This window comes from Oncorhynchus nerka, linkage group LG14 (genome assembly GCF_034236695.1).
Source record: "Oncorhynchus nerka isolate Pitt River linkage group LG14, Oner_Uvic_2.0, whole genome shotgun sequence".
Lineage (NCBI taxonomy): Eukaryota > Metazoa > Chordata > Actinopteri > Salmoniformes > Salmonidae > Oncorhynchus > Oncorhynchus nerka.
Genome location: NC_088409.1, coordinates 42,566,763 through 42,594,034, shown reverse-complemented (window position 1 = coordinate 42,594,034; position 27,272 = coordinate 42,566,763). Strand labels below are relative to the sequence as shown.

General features: G+C 41.6%; 1 protein-coding gene across 1 annotated transcript in view; it reads left to right on the top strand.

The window, feature by feature from the left end:
- Positions 1-27,272, top strand: part of LOC115142242 (thrombospondin type-1 domain-containing protein 7A-like) — a 104,022-nt gene that overhangs the window by 43,364 nt on the left and 33,386 nt on the right. Inside the window, exons 3-9 of the mRNA XM_065000087.1 lie at positions 2,897-3,151; positions 4,241-4,422; positions 9,868-9,936; positions 12,855-13,010; positions 14,067-14,270; positions 19,215-19,409; positions 25,096-25,354. Of these exons, the coding sequence (XP_064856159.1) occupies positions 2,897-3,151; positions 4,241-4,422; positions 9,868-9,936; positions 12,855-13,010; positions 14,067-14,270; positions 19,215-19,409; positions 25,096-25,354 (1,320 nt within the window). The remainder of the gene's footprint in view (positions 1-2,896; positions 3,152-4,240; positions 4,423-9,867; positions 9,937-12,854; positions 13,011-14,066; positions 14,271-19,214; positions 19,410-25,095; positions 25,355-27,272) is intronic.

Below are 27,272 nucleotides of genomic sequence, written 5' to 3'. Positions count from 1 at the left end.
TCCACTCTGTTTTTCTAAACTGTGTTTTCATCAAGGCACTGAAAAAGATGGTTAAAAGATTTCTCCCAGGGTTTCACATTCCCTGACCCACATAGTACAGCCTGTGTTGTAGGCTTTAATTGTACCACATGTTTCTTAGCCAAAGCCTCGTGTAAATGAGCATGTTTGTGTTCAATGTGGATATTCTACAGAAACCAAACTCTTTTTTTTTTTTTTTGTGGAATTTCATGGAATTTCTTGTTGTTTGTTGTATAACCTTTATTGGTTTTAAAATGAGAGTTTGAGTGTTTTTGAAATATTATTACTCTCTTATTTCAAGTGAAATTGTTTGTCTGTCCCCATTCTGTCTGACTGACAGAGATAAAAAAGAAAGTCTACTTTCAAGACTTCAAAACCCCCACAACAATGCAGAAAATAAGAAAAAGTTGACACGACCAAAACATCAAATACTGAAAGAGATTGAGTTGCCGTGAAAAGGGTCAATGGATGCTTTAAGGCTTTTTAAGCATGTGTGAAGTTTCATCTGAGTCAGGAAGCGAGCCATTATCCTCACCGAGTCGCAAAACCTTTGTTTTAATTTCGGAATGTTTTTCACTGAGAAAGAACTCTACCTGCGTGCCTTGTTGGCAGCACAACGAATCCTCGGCGTGACGTCACACCTGCAGGCCCGCCACATCAAACAATTCAAAGGTATCTTAATCTGTGGAGACAGAGGGGTTAAAAACACAACTCCCTCTTTTTCAAGCGTTTTTTTTCCAAACCAGTTGCACTCGTTTCCAGCAGAAGTGTGAGAAGCTAGAGGTGAAGTGTGGCATCGGCGTAGTCTAAATTAGAGGGTTCTAAATGAAGCAGAGCTGTAATTAGCAGTAAAAGATTGTCAGCTGCGGCGCCTCGGGGGAAAGGCGATGCACACTGCGGTGCAAGGAACAGAAAATAGTCGGCTTTAATTCCTAATCATTTGAAGGAGCTTAAAGAGGCAGCGTTTATTCATTAGCTCTAATTGCAAGTTGAATGATTACAGAGTGATTGCTTTTGGTGATTGATCAGTTGTGGTTACTATTCGGAGGCTTTTGAGGCACAACCCTTCAGACTTTATGTATTGTATTGTATTACATGTACAAAACCCCTGGTCTCATGGCCCTTTGAGCCGGATTTGAACAAGCAACCAATTCACTACCTAAATGTGGGGGCTTCCCAGCTTTTTTTTCTGCATTGTTAATTAAGGTGTGATGATTCTGAATGAAGGGTTGAGTATTAGGGTTCAATGCCAGTCAGTTCCATAAGGACTCTGGAATACAGCTTATTACAACATGCTTAGTATAATGTACATTAGCGTTCAAAGGTTTGGGGTCACATAGAAATGTCCTCGTTTTGAAAGAAAAGCACATTTTTTGTCCATTAAAATAACATCAAATTGATCAGATACAGTGTAGACATTGTTAATGTTGTAAATGACTATTGTAGCTGGAAACGGATGATTTTGAATGGAATATCAACATAGGCAAACGGAGGCCCATTATCACAACCATCACTCCTGTGTTCCAATGGCACGTTGTGTTGGCTAATCCAAGGTTATCATTTTAAAGGCTAATTGATCATTAGAAAACCCTTTTGCAATTATGTTATTACAGCTGAAATGTGTTGTTCTGATTAAAGAAGCAACAAAACGGGCCTTCTTTAGAGCATCAGCATTTGTGGGTTCGATTACAGGTTCAAAATGGCCAGAAACAAATAACTTTCTTCTGAAACTCGTCAGTCTATTCTTGTTATGAGAATTGAAGGATATTCCATGTGAGAAATTTCCAAGAAAGTGAAGATCTCGTACAACATTGTGTACTACTCCCTTCACAGAACAGCGCAAACTGGCCCTTACCAGAATAAAAGAGGAGTGGGAGGCCCCGGTGCACAACTGAGCAAGAGGACAAGTACATTAGAGTGTCTAGTTTGAGAAACAGATGCCTCACAAGTCCTCAACTGGCAGATTCATTAAAAAGTACCCACAAAACACCAGTCTCAACGTCAACACTGAAGAGGTGACTCCGGGATGCTGGCCTTCTAGGCAAAGTTCCTCTGTCCAGTGTCTGTGTTCTTTTGCCCATTTTAATCTTTTATTTTGATTGGCCAGTCTGAGATATGTCTTTTTCTTTGCAACTCTGCCTAGAAGGCCAGCATCCCGGAGTCGCCTGTACACTGTTGACGTTGAGACTGGTGTTTTGTGTGTACACTTGGATTAGCTAACACAACGTTCCTTTGGAACACAGGAGTGATGGTTGCTGATAATGGGCCTCTGTATACCTATGTAGATATTCCATTCAAAATCAGCCGTTTCCAGCTACAATAGTCATTTACAACATTAACAATGTCTACACTGTATTTCTGATCAATTTCATGTTATTTTAATAGACAAAAATGTGCTTTTCTTTCAAAAACAAGGACATCTCTAAGTGATCTCTACTTTTGAATGGTAGTGTACATTCTACTATAGTACAAGTATTAATACATTATAGTACATGATAGTATTAGTATCATGTACTTACATCCAGCTCATTGATGAATGACCCCTGGCTTCCCATTGTCTTCCGATAGGTAGTGGTGTCAATCCTACACAACCATCTATCTGACGTAAGACAATGTTCCTTGATGAGTAATACACTGCAATAGACAGGACGAAAACCAACATTCCACAAATTCAACCAACATACGCCAAATTCTACCTCAAAATCTACCTCAGCTGACTTCGAAACCCACTGACCACTTGTTCTAGGACCACCAACACACACAGGGCTCCCTCAGGACCAGCTTTCACATCCACTGTCGCAAATTGCAAGCAGATCGCAGACATATCTCAGATTACTGACCTTGCCACTTCTGCTCTCGCCTTACCTTTGTGTTCCAGTCTGTGTCTACCCTGGGACCTCCCTCTGACGGTCCAGTCATGCATCCTCGCTAAGGACTGTAAGCTGAGCGAGTGGGCAGACTGGGGCCCCTGCTCCAAGGCCTGTCTAGACCCAGACCCTGAGTCCCCCAAGGGCCAACGCTCCAGGACCAGACGAGTGCACCAGTTCTCCGTGGGGGAGGGGGAGGACTGCCCACCGCTGGAGGAGACGGAGCCATGTGACCCCCAGGGGGATGGAGTACTGCCTTGCGCCACGTGAGTGTCACTTAGTGTCATGAGGATGTGTGGCTGTATGTGTGGAAGTTATAGTTTAACACTAAATATGTGGTAAGAAATATACTGAACATTTATGGAAGGCCTAGAGCTTGAAAGTGGGTTAAGTCAATGTTGTATTTGTGGAATTTCAAATGATAAAATGTCGTGTCCAAATGTAATGTATTAAACAGTAGTATCAGTGTGTCGAAAAATACTACCGTACATAGTTCAGGAACCTGACAGGCCTCCAGGAAGTTTTCAACAAATTGGAACCACTTAGTGCACTAACTTTCCAAAGTCTACTGGATTCTCACTGGCAGAGGTGATACATTCCTCCTGTTGATTTCCCATTAGCTACTTCATCTAGCTAATTTACTCTCCAGGGTGGCCCATAGGAGTTGGTTTGTGTGGGCCTGTGTGTGTGTGTGTGGTGGAGCAGAGAGCATATGGAGAAAGATTGGTGTGTTTGAGCTTTTGCCAGACACAGACTCAAATGGAGTCTATGACAATATTGTCTCTCCTGTAACCTGCCATGCAATCACACACACACACACACACACACACACACACACACACACACACACACACACACACACACACACACACACACACACACACACACACACACACACACACACACACACACACACACAGATTGGCCTTATTGACATCGTATCCCGTCTTTACACAATCATTACAATAACACTTGAGCTTTCCTGTTCCGATTCTGCAAAATACTTCAAAACCACACCATCTATAAAACTATCGTGACATAGCCTTTCAAATGGATTATTTCTATGACTAAAATGTATCTTTTCATATTACTCCTGTGTTACATGGATTGGAAGCAATTAGCCAAACATGGAGCTGATAGCTATTGAAGTTGTAGTGGAACGATAAGGATTAGTGTAATTCAAGTTTGGCATCTGCAGCCCCAGATGCAGGTAGAACAGATCAACACACAATTGACAAATTTGTTTTTATAGCACAGACAGGTCAGGGATTTGATTAGCTAAAGAAACCTCAGTCCAATTTTAAATGTGTTTTGACAGCATAACACCCACACACCCATCTCTGTCACTGTCACAGTTACACCTGGAGGACTACAGAGTGGAGCGACTGTAGAGTGGACTCGTTGTTAAGCCAACAGGACCGTCGGCGTAGCAACCAGACCGGCCTGTGTGGGGGAGGGCTCCAGAATCGAGAGGTGTACTGTGTCCAGGCCAACGCCGAACTACTGACCTACCTCAACAACCTCAAAGACAAAGATGGTAATGAGGCATTTCTATATATAGCACTTTTTCATAACATAGTCTTTCCTGTATAGACGGGACCGACCAAAATGTACTGGGGGGGCTGGTCCAACTCAAGGTGTAGTAGAAATAATATGCACCCCCCTCCCCAGCGTAAAAAATATTTTCACATGACTCACATTAAAGTAAATGGAACACCCTCCCCTCTCATAGAATGAACTAAAAATCATGTTTACAGCCCTGCGTTTATAAACATGGATATCGACTTCAGCATACTTTTGTTTCACAGTCGATGGGCCAAAAGGTTGGGGGTTTGCCGACCACCCCAGACGAGTCATATTTATAATGATATGTTTTATATGCAAAGAGTTTTCCACTAACAGCTTTATGTGCCAGTGCATCACCACGACCAATAAACAGAGCATACCGACTTCTGGCACTTCGATATCATTGTTTGTGTTTTCAACACCACAATAAATAGACTATGTCAATCTGGACAAACAGAAAATACTTCCCTCCCTACCTTGTAGGCCTACCCAGTAAAGAAGACGATCTCTGAATGACATTCAACTTTTTTGCCGTTTTGTAACAGACGACTCTTTCCATTCATCAATTGGTCGCTGCACAGTTTGAATTGATAGATTCATTTTATTTGTCAGTAAAAAAAAATAAAAAAAACATATATACACAAAGATTTTTTAAATAAGTCTGGGACTTATTTCCATTCTGGTCCCTATTTTCTACCTATACAATTACATAGATACAGACACATTACAGAGATAGAGACGAAAAAATCCTCAACCTCCAAATGTGTCCAATTCCAATTCTTACCAGCTTGTTTGGCCAGTAGCGTATTCTTTAGATGTTTAGGGCTGCTGATGAACCGTGAGGTGGAGGCATAATCAAAGCCCTACGGGACTAGCGCACAACCTAGGTTTCCATCCAATTGGCGACAGATTTTTTGTGCCAATATTCTAAAAACAACATGCCATTGCAGAGTTTTCTTTAGGAAACAACATGACAGGGGAGATCTTAATTTACTGGACATTTAAGAAATGTACAAGGCATCCATATGCATCCAGTTCCATCAATAAACAAGAGATATTGGCCCAATGAGCCACATTGACATGTCCTTAAACAGCCTGGAACAATTACAAAAACACTATTCCTTGTGTTTTGATGTGTATCATATGCAAAACGTTATAGCCTATTTTTTTAAATGGTTTTTTTTAGGCTACTTTCCTCAAACAATAATTGTCCACCTCACGGTTCAGCTGTCAGAAATTTGAGCACAACATGTATCAGGGCATTGCATGCATAGGCCTATGGGCTTAGGTGTCCACTGTACGATATTAACATTTGAATAAATACATATAGCCTATATAAAGGAAGAGAAGCTTAGACCTAACCCTAGAGCGATAGAGAGATATGCCAGTGACAAGCTACAACACCGACATGTATTTCTTTATGTGAGATGGCTACTGCGTCTGCTAAACAGATATAGAATGCAGGAGGGTAATTTGTTCATTTTCAATCCGAATATTTTGTATAAAGAGAAGCATTATATTGTTAGATTATAGAAGTAACTCTGGTAGGCCTGAAGCAAGTCTTCCTCACCTCAAGTTCAGCTGTCAGGGTCCGATTGGAGCGCCGGGGCGCATTGCCTTCACATCATAGGCCTTCACATCATAGGCCTTCAGTAGCTAAAGATAAATAATAGCCACACCATAACAAACCTTCACAAATGTTTCAACGTTTTATTAGGGTAATATCAAAAGTAAGTCAAGTCATTGTTTATAGGGAAAATACAAGCAGAAGAGTAAATGTAAATCAGGGACAAAACACACTGACCTTCCCTGTGCCCAATAAAAAACTGCACACCCTTCCCCTGTTTTGGACCGCCCCTCCCCCAAGTAAATGTTGATCTGTCCCTAACACTTTCCTATAACAAAGTCTTTCCTAAGTAAAACTGTCCCAATAATGCTTATCTGATGATGTTACGTTCATAAACCATCCAGCCATCATGTGTAATAATCATTTGTGGGACTAATGTAGTCCCACATCTGATATTGTTGCATGCCTCAAATCTGCAAAGGTTGTACAAAACAGTCCCAAATATTTCCCAACAACAAAGACAAAATTGTTACATGTTGGCACACCAAACTATTTCAGCATCAGAGACACGTCATTGTCTTGTGTCAAACAAATGCAGTGACACGTATTGTCATGTACAGCATTCACAGTTCCAAACCTTGTGTCCATTCCGACATTTCCTAACAACAGCAGTATCTGAATAACACCATTAAAAACACACTTTTGTGCCCTACAATTAGTGTATCCATGACAGAATTATCATAGCAACTCCGGAACACTGCATACTACAGGGAGAGGCAACCAGGGAAGTGGAGCTGCTTTCATAACATAACCTGACTTGTCCTGGTGTGACTCTTAAGCCTTAGACAAGTGAGAACACTCCGGCTTCGACACTCAGACCCGTCAAGCCCAGTTTAAGTCAATGCTGCACACTGGTAATTGTATTAACAAGGATTCTAAGGCTAAGCACCAACAGTGGAGATGGTGTGAGAAAAACAAAAAGCATTTCCATTACGCGAGAAGCACAATTATTATATCAGGAGATGTTCCTGTCGCTGGAGCGGTAATTGTTTGGTGGAGTGATCGTTTTATTCAGACAATATTTTTAGTGCGCAGGAGAAAGTGCTAACTTGAGCTTGAAGGGGGCAATCTGCAGTTCAAACAACAATGAAGTGTTCACCCCGCCACTGATTTGGTAAACAGCTGAGGGATGGGGCTGGAGAAATTGAATCACTTTCAAAATCGGTGCAAGGAGCTTGAGTTACAACCGTGTTTTGAGGATATACAGTGTTTTTTTTTTACAATTACAGTGTTTACAAACAATGAAGTAAAACAAGCTTATAGTTTCGGGTTCTCATGGGGTAAACAGTTCATGAGGCATTTCTAAGTTATATTCTTCAAGGATCCATGTGTATATATTATTCATTTAAAAGTCCAAAAACCTATGTAGAAATCACATATGGCCCGTTTAAGTATGCTGAAGATCTCTCCTGTAGTGACCGATACACCACAAGACACAAACACACACACAAACTCTGTCATATCATACACAGTACACACAGCAGTGACATCTAAAGTGCCTTCAGAAATATATTTACACCCCTTGACTTTTTCAGATTTTGTTGGGTTACAAAGTGTGATTAAAATTGATGTAATTGTATTGTTTTGTCAGTTTTCTCCACAAAATACTCTAATGTCAAAGTGGCAGAAAAATTATATATATATATTTTTTAAATGTAATGGAAAATAAAGCACTCATATGTCTTGATTACATAAGTATTCAACCCCCTGATATAATCACCTTTGGCAGCCATTACAGCTGTGAGTCTTTCTGAGGAAGTAGCTAAGAGCTTTGCACACCTGTATTGTACAATATTTGCCCATTATTCTTTTAAAAATGATTCACTCTCTGTTAAGTTGGTTGTTGATCATTGCTAGACAGCCATTTTTAAGTGTTGCCATAGATTTTCAGGACGATTTAAATCAAAACTGTAACTAGGCCACTCAAGAACATTCAATGTTGTCTTGGTAAGCAACTTCAGTGTATATTTGGCCTTGTGTTTTAGGTAGTTGTCCAGCTGATAGGTGACTTTGTCTCCCAGTGTCTGTTGGACAGCAGACTGAACTAACCTTTCCTGCAGGTTTTTGCCTGTGTTTAGCTCTATTTTGTTTATTTATTTTCCCCAACAAAAACTCCCTAGTCTTTGCCAATGCCAAGCATACCCATAACATGATGCAGCCACCACCATGCTTAAAAATATGAAGAGTGGTTCTAGGTGATGCCTTGTGTTGGATTTGCCTCAAAGATAGTGCTTTGTATTCAGGACAAAAAGTTATTGGAAACAGGATGCATGTTTTGGAATATTTGTATTCTGTACAGGCTTCCTTCTTTTCACTCTGTCATTTATGTTAGTATTGCGGAGTAACTGCAATGTTGTTGATCCCTCCTCAGTTTTCTCCTATCACAGCTATTAAACTCTTTAACTGTTTTAAAACTCACCGTTGGCCTCATGGTGAAATCCCTAAGCGGTTTCCTTCCTCGCCTGCAACTGAGTTTGGAAAGGTGCCTGCATCCCTGTATTGACTGGGTGTATTGATACACCATCCAAAGTGTAATTAATAACTGCACCATGCTTCTTTGTGAAATTTGGAAAACCTCCTTTGTCTTTGTGGTTGAATCTGTGCTTGAAATTCACTGCTCAACTGAGGGACCTTACAGATAATTGTATGTGTGGAGAACAGAGATGAGATAGATCATTCTAAAAATCTGGTTAAACACTATTATTGCAGTCCATACAGCTTATTATGTGACTTGTGAGGCAAACTTTTACACCTGAACTGATTTAGCCTTGCCGTGACAAAGGGGTTGGAGATGGATTGACTCAAGACATTTCAGCTTTACATTTTGAATTAATATATGAGCATTTCTAAAAACATAGTTCCACTTTGACATTATGGGGTACTGTGTGTAGATCAGTGACGCAAAATCTCAATTGAATCAATCATCAATTCAGGCTGTCACACAACAACATTTGGAAAAAGCCAAGGGGTGTGAATACATTTCTGAATAAATGTTTGTCTATACTCTGTCGCTACTGTTATATGTCCTTATGTCAATGTGGGCTTCTTTGCATTGACAACAGTCTCTTTCTCTTTCTATACTGAAACCACATCCTTTCCTCGTGCATGTTGACAAACACGTTGCTTTAGAATGCAGTGAAAGATGGACTGACATTAAAGGAGAATGTACTAACGATTTTGTTGAAATGTATGTGTATGTTTGTGTTCCCACGTGTGTGTGTGCGTTGTGGGCGTGCATGTGCATGCATTCCCGTGTGTGTTCGTCTGAGTGTGTGTGCGTGTGTGTGCGTGTGTGGGAGTTAGAAGGGAGAGTGTTCTTATCTTCCTGGCGCAGGATTCCTCTTCCCCCATCAGGGGGGTAATCTCCCCAGCTGCCACATAGATAGAGACAGACACAGGCAGACAGTGCCTCAATGAAGTCTGCAGCAACCACCACTGCATGCATAAACTAAATCACCACGCTCTTAGAAGAACACAGGTCCAGGATCACCTTACCCTCCCTAAATCCAAACCTTAAGCATTCTAGAGGGGTCAATCCAAAACTGACTGCTGATCAGTTTCTATGGGTAACTAAACTGATCTTATTAGAGCACCTTCAATCTACATTTTTAAAGATCGACAAGTGTATCCCTGCAGCGCTTCCCGTCCTTATTTTTTCTACAAGCCTCATTCTCATATTGGAAAACGGCTAGACTCCTGTAATAGCACTCAACGCATGCCTCAACTTCCAAAACCCTCTCCCTTTCCAGTGACTGTGTTGCTAATAGTTGTATCTCCCTGTGCCCGCAGAGGGTCAGACCTCAAACCAGCAGAAGCCTAGTGTTCCCCCTCTTCTATCCATCAGCTTTGAAGTTACAGGTAGGTGCTTTAGACCAATCCGAACCTCCTCTCTCTGCCTTGTAGGCCGCATTCTTCTCCTCCTTGCCACTTCTGTCTTCTACCTTTTCCCTTTTCATTCCTAATAATGTCTCAGTTGCCGTATGTACTGTATGCATGCATTTCTGTTTTGGTGTTTTGATAGGTTGGCCTCTCCGCAGATTTTGCGTCTCAAGTGGTGTAGCTTTCTGAAACACCAACATGCGTTTTCAACTAAGTTGTAGCATAAACGCTTTCAAGAAGAAGTATTTGCCTGGCACGTCGGGGCGAGTCTTTAAGCCTTTGTGGGAATGGCGAAATAACTCAGTGTTGTTTTTCCAGATGGAATATGCAAAGCATCTGTGAGATGTTTTCCCTCCTGATTTTCTACTCTGGCACACAACAAGCAACACTCACATTAGTTGCGCGAGGGGACATTTGCCATTGTAGTTTCATTGCATTGCAGGAAATACAAGCACATTGTATAAGTCGTGTAATGAAGATGCTGGGTTCTTCTTTATCACAAACACCACTAATCTGTTGGTCGACAATTTCTATTCAGAATGGATTGATGTACTTAGATTTAAGTCTGTTCTACACACTAATAATACAAGGATTATCAGGTTTACCAAATGCAGTATTTGACTATTTGTAAGGGAATGATGCCTTTTGCATATCAATTTCAAAGCTGCGCTTGCTTTTCGCTGTGGGTTCGGTATAATTCTTTTTCAGCTCTCTTGACTTGATAAGACTTGAAGCGCTGAATGTATTGTTGGAGCTGTCAGTTAGGGAGAGAGACGTTTGAGGACATCTTGATCTTCACAACCGGCTTAGGGAGAAAGTGTGTTTGTGTACAAGTGTAATTGATTGAAAGTGTTGCAACCGGTGATGCAATGTTTGGATCATAGATTGAGTGTCTGTACATGTATGTGCATATTTACAGGTGTATGTGTCTACATGTGTGTGTACGTGCATTTGTGCATCTGTTGGTGTCCACATGTGTTCCCACGTGCCTCGGCACATTGCCTCTGTGCGTGTGTGTGTGTGTTCATATGCTGTGGCAGAGGGGTGTCAATTAGACAGTGTAGCCAATGGTAGTACATTTTGCTTTGGACAATCTGTCAGGTGATCAAGAGTCTTTGTTGCATCAACCAGAACAACCAGCGCTTTGCTGCGTCCCAAAACAGCTTTGATGTGACAGACACACAAAACCACCCACCAAACTTTCAACTCCAACTCCAAACAAACCCCTTTATTCAAGTGCATTTAAGAAACACCCAGAAAATGGCGTCTCACAGTCGGCTTCACTTATTCTCCTGCCGAGAAAAACAACCTCTCTTTTGTTCCTTTGCGTGAAGTGAAGTTCCTCTGTGGGAATATACGCATTGTGTGTACAGCTTCTAAATCTGAAGCGTTTACAACAGGGGAATCATAGCACTGGATTATTCTTCATAGAATATGTATGAGAGGAGACACTGCAGCTCTCTCACACCTTCGGCACAGCCTTCATGTGTCTTCAGTGGGAGCGTAGGGCCGTGCTTCCTGTTGTTTCAAGTGTTAGATAGCTGCTGAAAGGTTCATTAGAGTTCATTTATCACCCTTGACATGCTAACGGTATGCTAACAGTGGGGCGATTATAACAAAGGGAAATTAGAAGGAACATGGCAGCACTTCACAGACTGTAGACCTCTACTGTGGGTTTCATGTGCTCTCTTCTGGGACCTTATGTACCGTGCAGGCGTGCTTAAAAGGAAAAGTTGGCATTTTCCTCTGCATTGTCATAGCCAATCACACTAGTAAACATTCTGCATGAAGACAAGTACGGGATGAGATCAAACAGACAAATGGAAAATATACTCAGCCGATTCCAAGAAAAGACTTACAGTACCACTGCTGTATCTAATCTAGCAGTTCATCTGTTTCTCAATATATTTGTTCATCTATTTCTCAGTATTTGTCTGGGTATATCGGTATATTTCAGAATATATCAGTATATTTATGACTATGTTGGTATGTACACTCCCCAAAGTATTTGTTTGGACAGTGAAACTAAAACGTTTCATTTGGCTCTATACTCCAGCATTTTGGATTTGAGATCAAATGTTTCATACAGAATGTTTGTTTGAGGGTATTTCCATGCATATCTGTTTTACCGTTAAGAATTTACAAATACTTTATGTATCTAGTCTCCCCATTGGAAGGTGCCAAGTATTTGGACAAATTCACTTATGTGTAGTGGAAAAAAAAGCCATATTTCTAGCATGTAGTAATTACATCAAGCTTTTGCAGTTTGTTTTGGTTGTGTTGCAGATTATGTTGTGCACAAACGAAAATGGATGATAAATCGTATCTTTATCTTTCTCTCTGCATTGTTGGAAAATGCCTCGTTATTCTACTGTTAGTCTACACCTGTTGTTTATGAAGCACTTGACAAATACAATTTGATTTGATTTAATGTGTACCCTGATTACGGATAATCATGAACAATGATGAGTGAGAAAGTTACAGAGGCGTAAATATCACCCCCTCCCCCCCAAAAAAATGCTAATGGTGAAAGGTTAGCATGTCTTCGGGGTATGATATTAGTGCCTTCTGTAACTTTGGCACTCGAATGGGGGGACTACATACATTTCATATGAGGCAACTGTACAGAATGGCACCTTTAATTTGAGGGTATTTTCATTTGTATGAAAATGAAAATACCCTCAAATTAAAGGTGACATTATGTACTGTCGCCTCATATGAAACATTTACAAAAACATCTCAAATCCAAAATGATGGAGTATAGAGCCAAATTGAATGTTTCAGCTTCACTTTACAAATAAATACATAGGGGTGTGTACATATATTTCTGTATATATCCGTATATTTCTGACTATAATGTAAGTATATTTGAATGTTCCTTATTTCCATGTCCCAAGCATCCCGTCCTGTGGACAGCAAGTTGTGCGGGGGTCCCGTCCCCAACACTTCCCAGCTGTGTCACATCCTCTGTCCCATCGAGTGTGAAGTGTCCCCATGGGGGGCCTGGGGACCCTGCACCTATGAGAACTGTGATGTCCAAGAAGGGAAGAAAGGTGTGTGGATAAGCCTTGGAGTGGGACTATCGTATGTCGATCACACTTTATTTGGATAGTCCCATGTAGATCATCTACGGATGGTCGTATTTAGTAACAAACTCTCTGTTGATCAACAAATGCTTGCTACGGTTACGGTTAGGTTTAGAATAAGGGTTCCGTAAAAGTTCAGTTCAGGGTTAGGATAAGGGTTCAAGTTAGGGCCGGGGTTACTATCCACTGATAGTTAGTTGAAATAGTTGTTGACAGTTATTGAACACCTATAAACCATCTTACTTGGGACTATCCAAATGAAGTGTTATCTGTGTGTCAGCTACAAGGCCTTAATGGGTACGGGTTGGAATGTTTCAGGCGACTGTGGATACATTTGATGTCGTAATGCTAACATAATGCTTTCAGAACACACGTGGTATTATGTTTTTTAATATACATTGTATGTTCCTCTTATCAAACTAATGTCAACTGCCATACCACTGTTATATAGCATAAACAGTTGAAAAATGGTTAAGTGTTAACTTGCCATACAGTATGTCATATGATTGTTTTATGATTAATATTTGCCATCAGGTATGCATGGTGTTATGGAATTTACAGAACATGGCATTGTTTCAGAAGATTATACAGTAATTATCTGTGCATGTATAGTAGTTGGTGTTATTGTAGCCATTGTGAGGTCCTCTTGAACAAACATATTCTGGCATAAAGGTAGTATCTAACATCTGTGGGTGGTCCAACACCCACATGATAATTACACGCTGGCTCTTCACAATGAAATCCTCTCTTTTGTATCAATTTATGGTCAGTATGATCACAGTATCTGGTAAAGTGCCAACAATTAACTGGGCAATTATTTGCTTGCACTTGTACACTAATCCCAGTCTTATCATAGTAGCATATTCTATTATTCCATTTCGAGAGAGCTGTTGAAGAGATCAATTCCAATGGAGGACAATTAGGCATATTTTGTATTTTTTTCAGAGTTTTTATATATTTTTTCTTATGGTTTTATGTATTTTTCATCTTAAATGGAATGATGTGTATTTTTTCCTTCGGCAGGTTTTAAACTGAGGAAACGGGAGATCAGCAATGAGCCAACAGGTGGACCAGGGAACTGTCCTCACCTGGTGGAGGCTGTCCCATGTGACGAACCCAGCTGCTGGGACTGGCGCCTGGTCAGACTGGATGAGTGTATCCCGGACGGGGAGCTGCCATGTGGCCCCGGGACACAGATACCTCAGGTCCAGTGTGTCAACAGCACTGGTGAGGAAAATCATAGTAATAACCAATTATCGGAAAAATATTATTTCAATTGGATTTTTCCCTCGTTAATTCCATTAAACTTCGTCTCCATAATCGTTGCCGTGTGATTGTAGATAAAGCTCTGTGATTGCAGTCTATAGGTTTATTGATTCGGTTAATGCACATTATAGACTCCTTTATTTTCAGTGGACGTTTGCTTGACTAATTCATGTAGAACACTGCCAACAGGCAAAACTGATTGAAATGGCGTCCTTACAACCAGCAACTGGTTGAAATGTTGTCATTTAGAAGTTATTTCAACCAGTATTGCCTGCTAAGCTAGCATAGTACAATAAACCTGTACCATAGTATTCTGACTTACTATTATGCTCAGAATTCACCACATTGTTAGCTCAGATCCCTGATCCCACTAAGAGTAGCCCACCACTTCCAGATGAACTATTTACATCTATGATGAATAAAGGTGTCCGCATGCTTCCCAGTCGAAACAGTTCGGAAAAGACAGTGCATTCAGCAAAAAAAACTCACCGAAGTCCAAAATAAAGAAAAACGTCATCAAATGTTGTCATAATATACAGTGCATTCAGAAAGTATTCAGACCCTTTGACTTTCCACCTTTTGTTACGTTACAACCTTATTCTCAAATTGATTAAATAAAGATGTGTCCTCATCAATCTACAACAATACCCCATAATGACAAAGCGAAGTTGCACATTTCTTAAAAATAAAAAACAGAAATACCTTATTTACATAAGTATTCAGACCCTTTGCTATGAGACTCGAAATTGAGCTCAGTTGTATCCTGTTTCCATTGATCAACCTTGTGATGTTTCTACAACTTGGAGTCCACCTGTGGAAAATTCAATTGAATGGACATGATTTGGAAAGGCACACACCTGTCTGTATAAGGTTCCGCAGTTGACAGTGCATGTCAGAGCAAAAACCAAGTCATGAGGTTGAAGGAATTGTCCGTAGAGCTCCGAGACAGGATTGTGTCGCAGCACAGATCTGGATCTGGGGAAGGGTACCAAAAAATGTCTGCAGCATTGAAGGTCCCCAAGAACACAGTGGCCTCCATCATTCTTAAATGGAAGAAGTTTGGAACCACCAAGACTCTTCCAAGAGCTGTCCGCCCGGCCAAACTGAGCAATTGGGGGAGAAGGGCCTTTGTGAGGGAGGTGACCAAGAACCTGATGGTTGGTCTGACAGAGCTCTAGAGTTCCTCTGTGGAGATGGGAGGACCTTCCAGAAGGACAACCATCTCTGCAGCACCCCACCAATCAGGCCTTTATGGTAGAGTGGCCAGGTGGAAGCTACTCCTCAGTAAAAGGCACATGACATCTTGCTTGGAGTTTGCCAAAATGCTCCTGAAGACACTCAGACCATGAGAATCAAGATTCTCTGTCTGATGAAGCCAAGATTCCACTTTGTGGCCTGAATGCCATGTCTGGAGGAAACCTGACACCATCCCTACGGTGAAGCATGGTGGTGGAATTATCATGCTGTGGGGATGTTTTTCAGTGGCAGGGACTGGGAGACTAGTCAGAATCGAGGGAAAGACGAACGGAGTAAGGTAGAGAGAGATCCTTGATGAAAACCTGCTCCAGAGCGCTCAGGACCTCAGACTGGGGCGAAGGTTCACCTTCCAACAGGACAACGATCCTAAGCACACAGCCAAGACAATGCAGGAGTGGCATCAGGACAAGTCTCTGAATATCCTCAAGTGGCCCATCCAGAGCCCAGACTTGAACCCGATCGAACATATCTGGAGAGACCTGAAAATAGCTGTGCATCAACGCTCCTTAAGCGACCTGGCGGAGCTTGAGAGGATCTGCAGAGAAGAATGGGAGAAACTCCCCAAATACAGGTGTACCATACTTGTAGCGTCAGACCCAAGAAGACTCGAGGCTGTAATCGTTGCCAAAGGCGCTTCAACAAAGTAACTACTTATATAAATGTGATATTTCATGATTTTTTTATGTACATTTGCAAAAATAAAAAAAGTACTGTTTTTGCTTTGGTGTTATGGGTTATTGTATGTAGGTTGATGAGTGCAATTTTTTTTATTTAATACATTTTAGAATAAGGCTGTAACGTAAGAAAATGTGGAAAAATTCGAAGGGTCTGAATACTTTCTGAATGCATTATATATTATGACGACATTTTATGATGTTTTTGTTTATTTTGGACTTCGGCGAGGGTTTTTTCGGCTGTTTTGGGCCCATACAATTTTTTTCTGGAGGCAAGTTTGGACCCGAAGTCTACGCCCCTTCGTTGGTGATTGGTCAAGGGTAGAGAGTTTTCAATAAAGGCGACTCATTTTCAAGCACATTTGTTTGATTGATAAATACTGCACCAAACATCTTAGTTAGCGGCTAAGATCTCCTTGGCAAAAATGTCAAAATGAAAGGCAGATTTCTTGAGTCATCTTAGATTCATTCGGATTATTTTGAGGACATGTATATACTGGCTACGGCATCTCAAAATGGACAAACAGTACTATTGCCGCTTTCTTCTTGTTTTTCAAGCGAATGTCTTTTAAGGGAGTACACAAGCACAGGCACCAGCCGAACTGAAGCATGCTGACGCCTTAAGTCAGGGTCTCACCCTCTGGATGAAAAATCATGTTGCTCAAGGTGACCTCTCCACCAACCCTCTAACTTATGGCTACACTGTAAGTGAGTGAAGAGCTGGAGACGACTAGAGAGAATGGTGTTTAGCCGCCCTGCCATTTATCATGGCTGCCATTTATCATAGAGTTCTCTCCAGACGCCCTCCCCCACCTCACATCCCCCTCCCCGTCTCCTTCAACACTTCCCTAGCTCAGCATAGCCACATATTGTACTCCCTCCTTTTCGCTCTCTCAGCCAGAGCAATTAAACCCTGCTCGCACTAAATCAAATCAATTCTCTCCAGCCCTGAGTCTCGGGGACTCCCTCAACTTTGCAGCTACGTGGTTTTACTGTTCCAATTTATTACTGAAGAATGTTTGACTGAAGACAATGGCGGTCGTTGCAGAGAGATGCTGTCTGGGTTTTCGAGCAGGTTTCAGAATGTGGGTGTAATTGACAAAGATGATATGTTCCCAATCCCAAGTATACTCATCATTCCTAGTTTGAGTGTTGACTAAGAGATATAGAGCGATATCAAAGAGATACACAGGCACCGTAATGGATTGAGTCCAAATCATACTCCTACGATACTCCTTTGACAGTGACCTCTTGTCATCCTCCTAATTCTGAAAAACTGAACAATTTACAAAGTTCCTCATCCTACGTTACATTGTCATCTCACCTCATACAGGACACATATTGTACATGTACATCCACCAGTGTCATTCGGGGTTATTGCCAGGTCATGTGATACCATCCTAGTAGCTTAGTGAGAAGCACAACCTCTTTGTGTTTTTCCGCCCATCTCGACTGGAGTTGACCGATTCCCCCTGTCTCCGCTGATGGAAATTGATTTGTTGTGTTATGATTTCGTGCTACTTTTCGCCCTAGAGACTTTGGGCTCAATATCTCCACGATACTGCCACACCAACAACAAACAGCCACACCGCAGACAAAAGTCTATACAAATGTCATTGAAACTCCACTGTCGATACTGAGCGTATCTGATCTATACCGATATGAACTGTTCTGACTCATTTAAAAGGGACCGTTTTTCTCAGCTCACTAAGCCTGGGGTTTTTTTTCTAGTGAAGGGTGTTCTGTTCCGTTCCTGTATTCGCCACCGTGAGAGCCACTGGGTTTCCCTGTCCCTTCGCATTTCCACACGGTCTCGGTTCAGTCACGATTGGTTCACTGAATACTCCTCAAAGTGACATGTTAATGTAAAGGCCGGGCCGCTAGGAGGGTTTGAAGCTCAACATCCTCAGCCTGAAATTGCAAAAGCCAACCGTCGGAATATACATATATACAATGCAGAGCCATTGTGTTGCTGATTTGGGGTGTTGAGAAATGTTTTGAATTCAAGTTCATTTGCAACAATATTCCCTACTATTTTTCAGAATTTCATAATTAATCAAAAATCCGGTGTATCTATGTCAAACGGTTTTGTTATGTCTCAGTCTTCTGTGATGTATGTGAAGTGTAATATTGGGATGCAAACGCAAAATGTTGTACATTTCAACTCTATATCTGACATGGTGCAGGTGGCTGGCTGTAAGCCCATAACCATGGGGGTGTCGAATATACTTTTGTTTCAAAGTAGATGTGTTTGTGTGACCCTGATTTAGCCCACAAACAGTAAAAGGTTTACCTGTTAAAAGCACATACAGAATATGTGACTTAATAGTATAACCCACCGAAGCGGTCATGAATCACAAATATGTAAGTGTAAAATGTTTAAGTCCCATGTGAGTTTGTACTTACTTTGTCCAAAGCTAATTCACTATTCAGATCGAGTTGCGTTTGGAGAATAGCGGCACCATTATTAATATATTGTAGAGATTATCCTCGCACGCTATTAAACAGTTACCAAACATTTGATCCAACTGTGATGTCAAAGGGAAGACAACAGAATGTCTATGTTAATGAATTGTGCGGGTTGAAATTGATTAGCATTCAATGACTCTAAGGAAACAATATATATAAACAAGCCCACCAATATAGACCAGGAAATTGTGGTGTGGTTGATCATATTGTAGACATTATAATGGGGGGTGGGTAACCTAGTGGTTTGACTCCCCGAGCTGGCTAGGTGAAAAAATCTGTCGATGTGCCTTGAGCAAGGCACTCAACCCTAATTGCTCCTGTAAATAGCTCTGGATAAGAGTCTGCTCTTATAAATCCTATAAAGTGTAGTACAATTACAGATTCTGTTGTTGCTTAGAGAGTTTTTCTGTATTGAAAAGGTACATAAAAGGTCAATCAATGATTATTTCTCCATTGTTATAATGGTGAGCATTCCTTGACCGTACTGTTTTTTTGTGCCACCCAGGTGACATGGTGGACAAGGAGCTGTGTGGGGGAGCCTCTACCCCTGAGCCCATCGCCTGTGATGTGCCTTGCCCTAAGAACTGTGTCCTCAGCGACTGGACCTCCTGGTCCTCCTGCTCCCAAACCTGTTCCAGCAAAACCATCGAGGGCAAGCAGCTGAGGACTCGCTCCATACTGGCCTACAACGCTGGCGAAGGTGACTATGAGACTATGTACTGTAGATGGTGTGCCGTTCTGTACGGTCTGTGTTGTATATCTACTGCAGTGTTAATATACCATGTTAAGGGGGTCTTTCTCTTTGTATAGCTTTCAAGTCACACTGACCTCCAAAGTGGCTGTCCCTCTGTCTGTTACTGTCTGTCTGTCTATCACTCTTTCTGTTACTGTCTGTTACTGTCTGTCGCTCTGTCTGTTGCTGTCTGTTGCTGCCTGTCTGCCTCTCTGTCTGTTACTGTCTGTTGCTGTCTGTCTGTCTAGCACTCTTTCTGTTACTGTCTGTCTGTATGTCTCTCTGTCTGTTACTGTATGTTACTGTCTGTCCCTCTGACTGTTACTGCCTGTCTGTCTGTCTCTCTGTCTGTTGCTGTATGTTACTGTCTGGTACTGTCTGTCTTTCTGCCTTTTGCTGTCTGTTGCTGCCTGTCTCTCTGTATGTTACTGTCTGTCTCTGTCTGTTACTGTCTGTCTGTCTGTCTGTCTGTCTGTCTGTCTGTCTGTCTGTCTGTCTGTCTGTCTGTCTGTCTGTCTGTCTGTCACTATGATTTTTTGTTTTCATTGAAACATTTGGCTAAAAGCTGATCTGCATGTTGGTTACCTCCCTACAGTAACTGCAATGGTAGTGGCATGGATCACAGTGATGGAGGGTAACACTTGTGATTGAAACTAGCTGTTAGCTACATTTAACCTTAGCGATATGTTGACAAATGACAAAATAATAGGATTTCTGTCAATGTTTATAGACTTTACTGTAGTTACAGTTGAAGGTCTTTTAAGGGGGGGGTGAAGGATTACTTTATCCTATCCTAGGTATTCCATAAAGTTAGGTTGATTGAGTGTCATTTGTTCCAAAAGAGCTTTTGACTTTTTCAACAACTGGATGAACCAAAAATGTCTTAAAACTTGTTTTTCAACAAACTATAGTTTTGTCAAGTCGGTTAGGACATCTACTTTGTGCATGACTCAAGTACTTTTTCCAACAATTGTTTACAGACAGATTATTTCACTTATAATTCACTGTATCACAATTCCAGTGGGTCAGACATTTACATACACTAAGTTGACTGAGCCTTTAAACAGCTTGGAAAATTCCAGAAAATTATGTCATGGTTTTAAAAGGTTCTGTTAGGCTAATTGACATAATTTGAGTGTGGATGTACCTGTGGATGTATTTAAAGGCCTTGCTTCAAACACAGTGCCTATTTGCTTGATATCATGGGCAAATCAAAATAAATCAGCCAAGACCTCAAAAAATAATTGTAGACCTCCACAAGTCTGGTTCATCCTTAGGAGCAATTTCCAAACGCCTGGAGGTATCACATTCATCTGTACAAACAATAGTACGCAAGTATAAACACCATGGGACCCTGCAGCCATCATACCGCTCAGGAAGGAGATACGTTCTGTCTCCTAGAGATGAACGTACTTTGGTGCGAAAAGTGCAAATCAATCACAGAACAACAGCAAAGGAACGTGTGAAGATGCTGGAGGAAACATGTACAAAAGTATCTATATCCACAGTAAAAGGAGTCCTATATCGACATAACCTGAATGGCCGCTCAGCAAGGAAGAAGCCACTGCTCCAAAACCACCATAAAAAGCCAGACTACAGTTTGCAACTACACATGGGGACAAAGATCGTACTTTTTGGAGAAATGTCCTCTGGTCTGATGAAGCAAGAACTGTTTGGCCATAATGACCATCATTATGTTTGGAGGAAAAGGGGGAGGCTTGCAAGCCGAAGGACACCATCCCAACCGTGAAGCACGGGGGTGGCAACATCATGTTGTGGGGGTGCTTTGCTGCAGGAGGGACTGGTGCACTTCACAAAATAGATGGCATCATAAGGAGGAAAAATGATGTGGATATATTGAAGCAACATCTCAAGACATCAGTCAGGAAGTTAAAGATTGGTCACAAATGGGTCTTCCAAATGGACAATGACCCCAAGCATACTTCCAAAGTTGTGGCAAAATTCCTTAAGGACAACAAAGTCAAGGTATTGGAGTGGCCATCACAAAGTCCTGACCTCAACCCTATAGAAAATGTGTGGGCAGAACTGAAAAAGCGTGTGCGAGCAAGGAGGCCTACAAACCTGACTCATTTACACCAGCTCTGTCAGGAGGAATGGGTCAAAATTCACCCAACTTATTGTGGGAAGCTTGTGGAAGGCTACCCAATATGTTTGACCCAAGTTAAACAATTTAAAGGCAATGCTACCAAATACTAATTGAGTGTATGTAAAACTTCTGACCCAATGGGAATGTGATGAAAGAAATAAAAGCTGAAATAAATAAATCTCTCTACTATTATTCTGACATTTCACATTCTTACAATCAAGTGGTGATCCTAACTGACCTAAGACAGGGAATTTTTACTAGGATTAAATGTCAGGAATTGTGAAAAACTGAGATTAAATATATTTGGCTCAGGTGTATGTAAACTTCTGACTTCAATTGTATACCTCGACAGCCTTTGGGCACCATAGATTTGATTTAACGTCCTTGTAGCACTAGATCTAGTGAAATAAGTAGTTGTGTTAAGTTTTGTTGTTGTTGTACAGTAAGTAAGTACAACTAATTCTTCAAATGTATTTACACATTCTCATATCTTGATGTGAGAATTTTAACATTCAATATCAATGTTTTCCAAAGGTCTTTCAAGGGTGCCAACGTTTCCAAAGATTTTTGGTACATTCTATTTTTTATCTTTAAAATTAGTAATAGTAGTAGTAGTAGTAGTAGTAGTAGTAGTAATAGTAGTAGTAGTAGTAACAGTAGTAGTAGTAGTAGTGGTAGTAGGTGTAGCAGTAGTAGTAGTAGTAGTAGTAGTAGTAGTAGTAGTAGTAGTAGTAACAGTAGTAGTAGTAGTAGTAGTGGTAGTAGGTGTAGCAGTAGTAGTAGTAGTAGTAGTAGTAGTAACAGTAGTAGTAGTAGTAGTAGCAGGTGATGAGTAGTAGATATTATTAGCGTAGAGAGTTGGGTAGATGATTTAAAGGGGCAACTCATTGTTGAAACAATAAAAAAAGTGTCCTCCCCGTCACTGTTTCAGTAAAACGCTGCAGGATGAGGCTGGAGAAATGCAACCACTCTAAAAATGTATAGACAGAGCTATGGATGCAAGGATTGATTATCCATTATATCAAAATGGTGGGTTTAAACCTGTTTTGACGGTGTAGAGTGTTTTGTTTACATTTACTTTGTTCACAAACATTGGAGTAAAACAAGATTATATAATTTAGGTTCTGACGGGGTACGACAGTTAAAATAAGTAGGCATTTTTTCAAGTTATATTCTTCTAGTAGGCACATATCATTCATTTATAAGTCCAAAAATGGATACAGAAACTACGTATTGGCCCTTTAAAGTTTTTCTGATTGGTGTTCTTCCCTACCGATGTGGAAAGTCTTCACATCATTATGCTACTTCAATATTTCTGTGTCTTTTACTGTCGAAGAATACCTCCCAAAAGCTCAATGTTTTAGCAGGGAAGTGTGCCGTCTGTTAGGTGATCCCAAGCTCTAGTATGTCATAAGCTGCATACTAAATGTAACCGTGCTAGCTCAGACACCCGATACATTATGGATGTCTTTCCGAGTACATTGTATGAATAAGTCAGAAAAGTGATGAAATTCATACCGCAAACATGAATGAACCCATATTCCATGAGCCGCATCCTTTGAGTAGCATTAAAGCGATCCCACTTGTCACATTGAGACTGGACCCAAGTTGCTTCACCATTCATAAATCATCCACTATAACTCCCTGTAGAATCGACATAGACCTTGACCGCTGCCCAACCAAACCACTTTTCTAGGTCAGTCTGGGCACCATATGTGGCTTATTTGTCTGGTTAGTTTACACTATTGGCAGATCCAGCAAACCGACATGGTTCGTCAGCGATGTAAGCAGCTAGCAGTCAGCAGAAAGGAAGGAGGAGGAGGTCTGTTCGTTTGCCATCAGGTTTAGATTAGTCTGAGTTGGCATTCCACATTGACCGGCCTGTGAACAACACCACTGCTGCTCATTATGGAACAGGTTGGCTTTCATCTCAGGATGTTGCAGGTGTGGAGGACTTACAGTCCCACAATGCCCCTTCATCACTGCCCAAACCTGTAAGTGTCTGCAATTACTCTGAAGCACTAAGGGCTCTGAATCGACCCACCTGCCTCCACTGAGCAGAGATGAGAGAGACCGAGAGAGAGTGACTGACTGACAGACAGAAGAGAGAGAGAGAGAGAGAGAGAGAGAGAGAGAGAGTGACTGACTGACAGACAGAAGAGAGAGAAAGAGAGAGAGAGCGAGAGACAGAGAGGGGTGAGGAAGGGACAGGGTGATGTTAAGACTGACAGACAGAAGAGAGAGAGAGAGACAGAGAGAGAGGTGAGGAAAGGACAGGGTGATGTTGAGACAGGGTGATGTTGAGACTGACAGACAGAAGAGAGAGAGAGAGACAGAGAGAGAGGTGAGGAAGGGACAGGGTGATGTTGAGACTGACAGACAGAAGAGAGAGAGAGAGAGAGAGAGACAGAGAGAGAGGTGAGGAAGGGACAGGGTGATGTTGAGACAGGGTGATGTTAAGACTGACAGACAGAAGAGAGAGAGAGAGACAGAGAGAGAGGTGAGGAAGGGACAGGGTGATGTTGAGACAGGGTGATGTTGAGACTGACAGACAGAAGAGAGAGAGAGAGAGAGAGAGGTGAGGAAGGGACAGAGAGAGAGGAGACTGAGGAAGGGACAGGATGATGTTGAGACTGACAGACAGAAGAGAGAGAGAGAGACAGAGCGAGAGGTGAGGAAGGGACAGGGTGATGTTGAGACTGACAGACAGAAGAGAGAGAGAGACAGAGAGAGAGGTGAGGAAGGGACAGGGTGATGTTGAGACTGACAGACAGAAGAGAGAGAGAGAGACAGAGAGAGAGGTGAGGAAGGGACAGGGTGATGTTGAGACTGACAGACAGAAGAGAGAGAGAGAGAGAGAGAGAGAGAGGTGAGGAAGGGACAAGGTGATGTTGAGACTGACAGATAGAAGAGAGAGAGAGAGACAGAGAGAGAGGTGAGGAAGGGACAGGGTGATGTTGAGACTGACAGACAGAAGAGAGAGAGAGAGACAGAGAGAGAGGTGAGGAAGGGACAGGGTGATGTTGAGACTGACAGACAGAAGAGAGAGAGAGAGACAGAGAGAGAGGTGAGGAAGGGACAGGGTGATGTTGGATGTGTTGGATGTAAATCCAACAGAGATGGAGAAGTGGGCTGGTAATCAGACTTGCAACTAGCAGTAGGAGGAGATGAATCGTCTGAGCCTCAAAGTGGGCTGGAGGATTAAAATGCATTGTCAATCACCGGGGTAGGTCAAGCCTTTCAACACCATCATGGACTGTCACTATCAATAATTGGCTGAATCTTTCAGACTTTGTTATGGCAGAATCTGTCATTTTGTAAGGCCTTCATGTATAAGCCAGAGCCTCCCTGACTGATGACATTGGGACTATCCTGTATATGTATGTGGTGTGGTAGAGAATTTGAACTTATTGCTTTTTATATGTTGCACTGTCATTGTGCACGATGCCAAACCTCTATAAAGTAACTCATCAGCTCGCCCTTTCTATGTGTGTGCGTTTGTTTGTTTGTGCGTGTACGTGTGCGTGTGTGGGTGCATGTTCCTAGGTGGTGGCATGTGCCCCAACAGCAGTTCCCTGCAGGAGGTGCGTAACTGCAACGAGCATGCATGTACGGTGTACCACTGGCAGACTGGCCCCTGGGGCCCCTGTACTGAAGACCCCTCAGCCTCAGCCCTCAACACCACAACTGGCCCCAGGTCTGCTGCCGGCCCCAACAGCAGTGGACAGGGCCCCTGCTCCCGGGGCATGCAGACACGCAAGGTCATCTGTGTCCGGGTCAACGTGGGACAGGTGCCACCCAAGAAGTAAGAACATTTAGGCCCTAGGTGTGTACGCGTGCATGAGTCTGTGAGAGAGAGAGAGAGAGAGAGAGAGAGAGAGAGAGAGAGAGTTAGAAAGAGAGAGAGAGAGTTAGAAAGTGAGTTAGAAAGAGAGAGAGAGAGAGTTAGAAAGAGAGAGAGAGAGAGTTAGAAAGAGAGAGAGAGATTAGAAAGAAAGAGAGAGAGAGTTAGAAAGAGAGAGAGAGAGTTAGAAAGTGAGTTAGAAAGAGAGAGAGAGAGAGTTAGAAAGAGAGAGGGAGAGTTAGAAAGTGAGTTCGAAAGAGAGAGAGAGATACAAAGAGAGAGAGAGTTAGAAAGTGAGTTACAGAGAGAGAGAGAGTTAGAAAGAGAGAGAGAGAGTTAGAAAGAGAGAGAGAGAGTTAGAAAGTGAGTTAGAAAGAGAGAGAGAGAGAGTTAGAAAGAGAGAGAGAGAGAGTTAGAAAGAGAGAGAGAGATTAGAAAGAAAGAGAGAGAGAGTTAGAAAGAGAGAGAGAGAGTTAGAAAGTGAGTTAGAAAGAGAGAGAGAGAGAGTTAGAAAGAGAGAGAGAGAGAGTTAGAAAGAGAGAGAGTTAGAAAGAGAGAGAGAGAGAGTTACAAAGTGAGTTACAAAGAGAAAGAGAGAGGGAGAGTTAGAAAGTGAGTTCGAAAGAGAGAGAGAGCGATAGAAAGAGAGAGAGAGTTGGAAAGTGAGTTACAGAGAGAGAGAGAGTTAGAAAGAGAGAGAGAGTTAGAAAGAGAGAGATAGAGTTAGAAAGTGAGTTAGAAAGAGAGAGAGAGAGTTAGAAAGAGAGAGAGAGTTAGAAAGTGAGTTAGAAAGAGAGAGGGAGTTAGAAAGAGAGAGAGAGTTAGAAAGTGAGTTCAAAAGAGAGAGAGAGATAGAAAGAGAGAGAGAGAGTTAGAAAGTGAGTTAAAGAGAGAGAGAGAGAGAGAGAGTTAGAAAGAGAGAGAGTTAGAAAGTGAGTTCGAAAGAGAGAGAGAGATAGAAAGAGAGAGTTGGAAAGTGAGTTACAGAGAGAGAGAGTTAGAAAGAGAGAGAGTTAGAAAGTGAGTTACAAAGAGAGAGAGAGAGATAGAAAGAGAGAGAGAGAGTTAGAAAGTGAGGTACAGAGACAGATAGTTAGAAAGAGAGAGAGAGAGAGTTAGAAAGTGAGTTACAAAGAGAGAGAGAGAGTTAGAAAGAGAGAGAGAGGGAGTTAGAAAGAGAGTTAGAAAGAGAAGAGAGAGAGAGTTAGAAAGAGAGAGAGAGTTAGAAAGTGAGTTAAAAGAGAGAGAGAGAGTTAGAAAGAGAGAGAGAGAGAGTTAGAAAGATAGTTAAAAAGAGAGAGAGAGAGTTAGAAAGAGAGAGAGAGAGTTAGAAAGAGAGTTAAAAGAGAGAGAGAGAGAGTTAGAGAGAGAGTTAGAAAGAGAAGAGAGAGTTAGAAAGAGAGAGAGAGAGAGAGAGAGTTAGAAAGAGAGAGAGAGAGAGTTAGAAAGAGAAAGAGAGTTAGAAAGAAGAGAGAGAGAGAGTTAGAAAGAGAGAGAGAGTTAGAAAGAGAAAGAGTTAGAAAGAGAGAGAGAGAGTTAGAAATAGAGTTAAAAAGAGAGAGAGAGTTAGAAAGTGAGTTAGAAAGAGAGAGAGAGAGAGTTAGAAAGAGAGTTAAAAAGAGAGAGAGAGAGAGAGTTAGAAAGTGAGTTAGAAAGAGAGAGAGAGAGTTAGAAAGTGAGTTAGAAAGAGAGAGAGAGAGAGTTAGAAAGAGAAAGTGAGTTAGAAAGAGAGAGAGAGAGAGTTAGAAAGAGAGAGTTAGAAAGAGAGAGAGAGAGAGTTAGAAAGAGAGTTAAAAAGAGAGAGAGAGTTAGAAAGTGAGTTAGAAAGAGAGAGAGTTAGAAAGAGAAAGAGAGTTAGAAAGAGAGAGAGAGAGTTAGA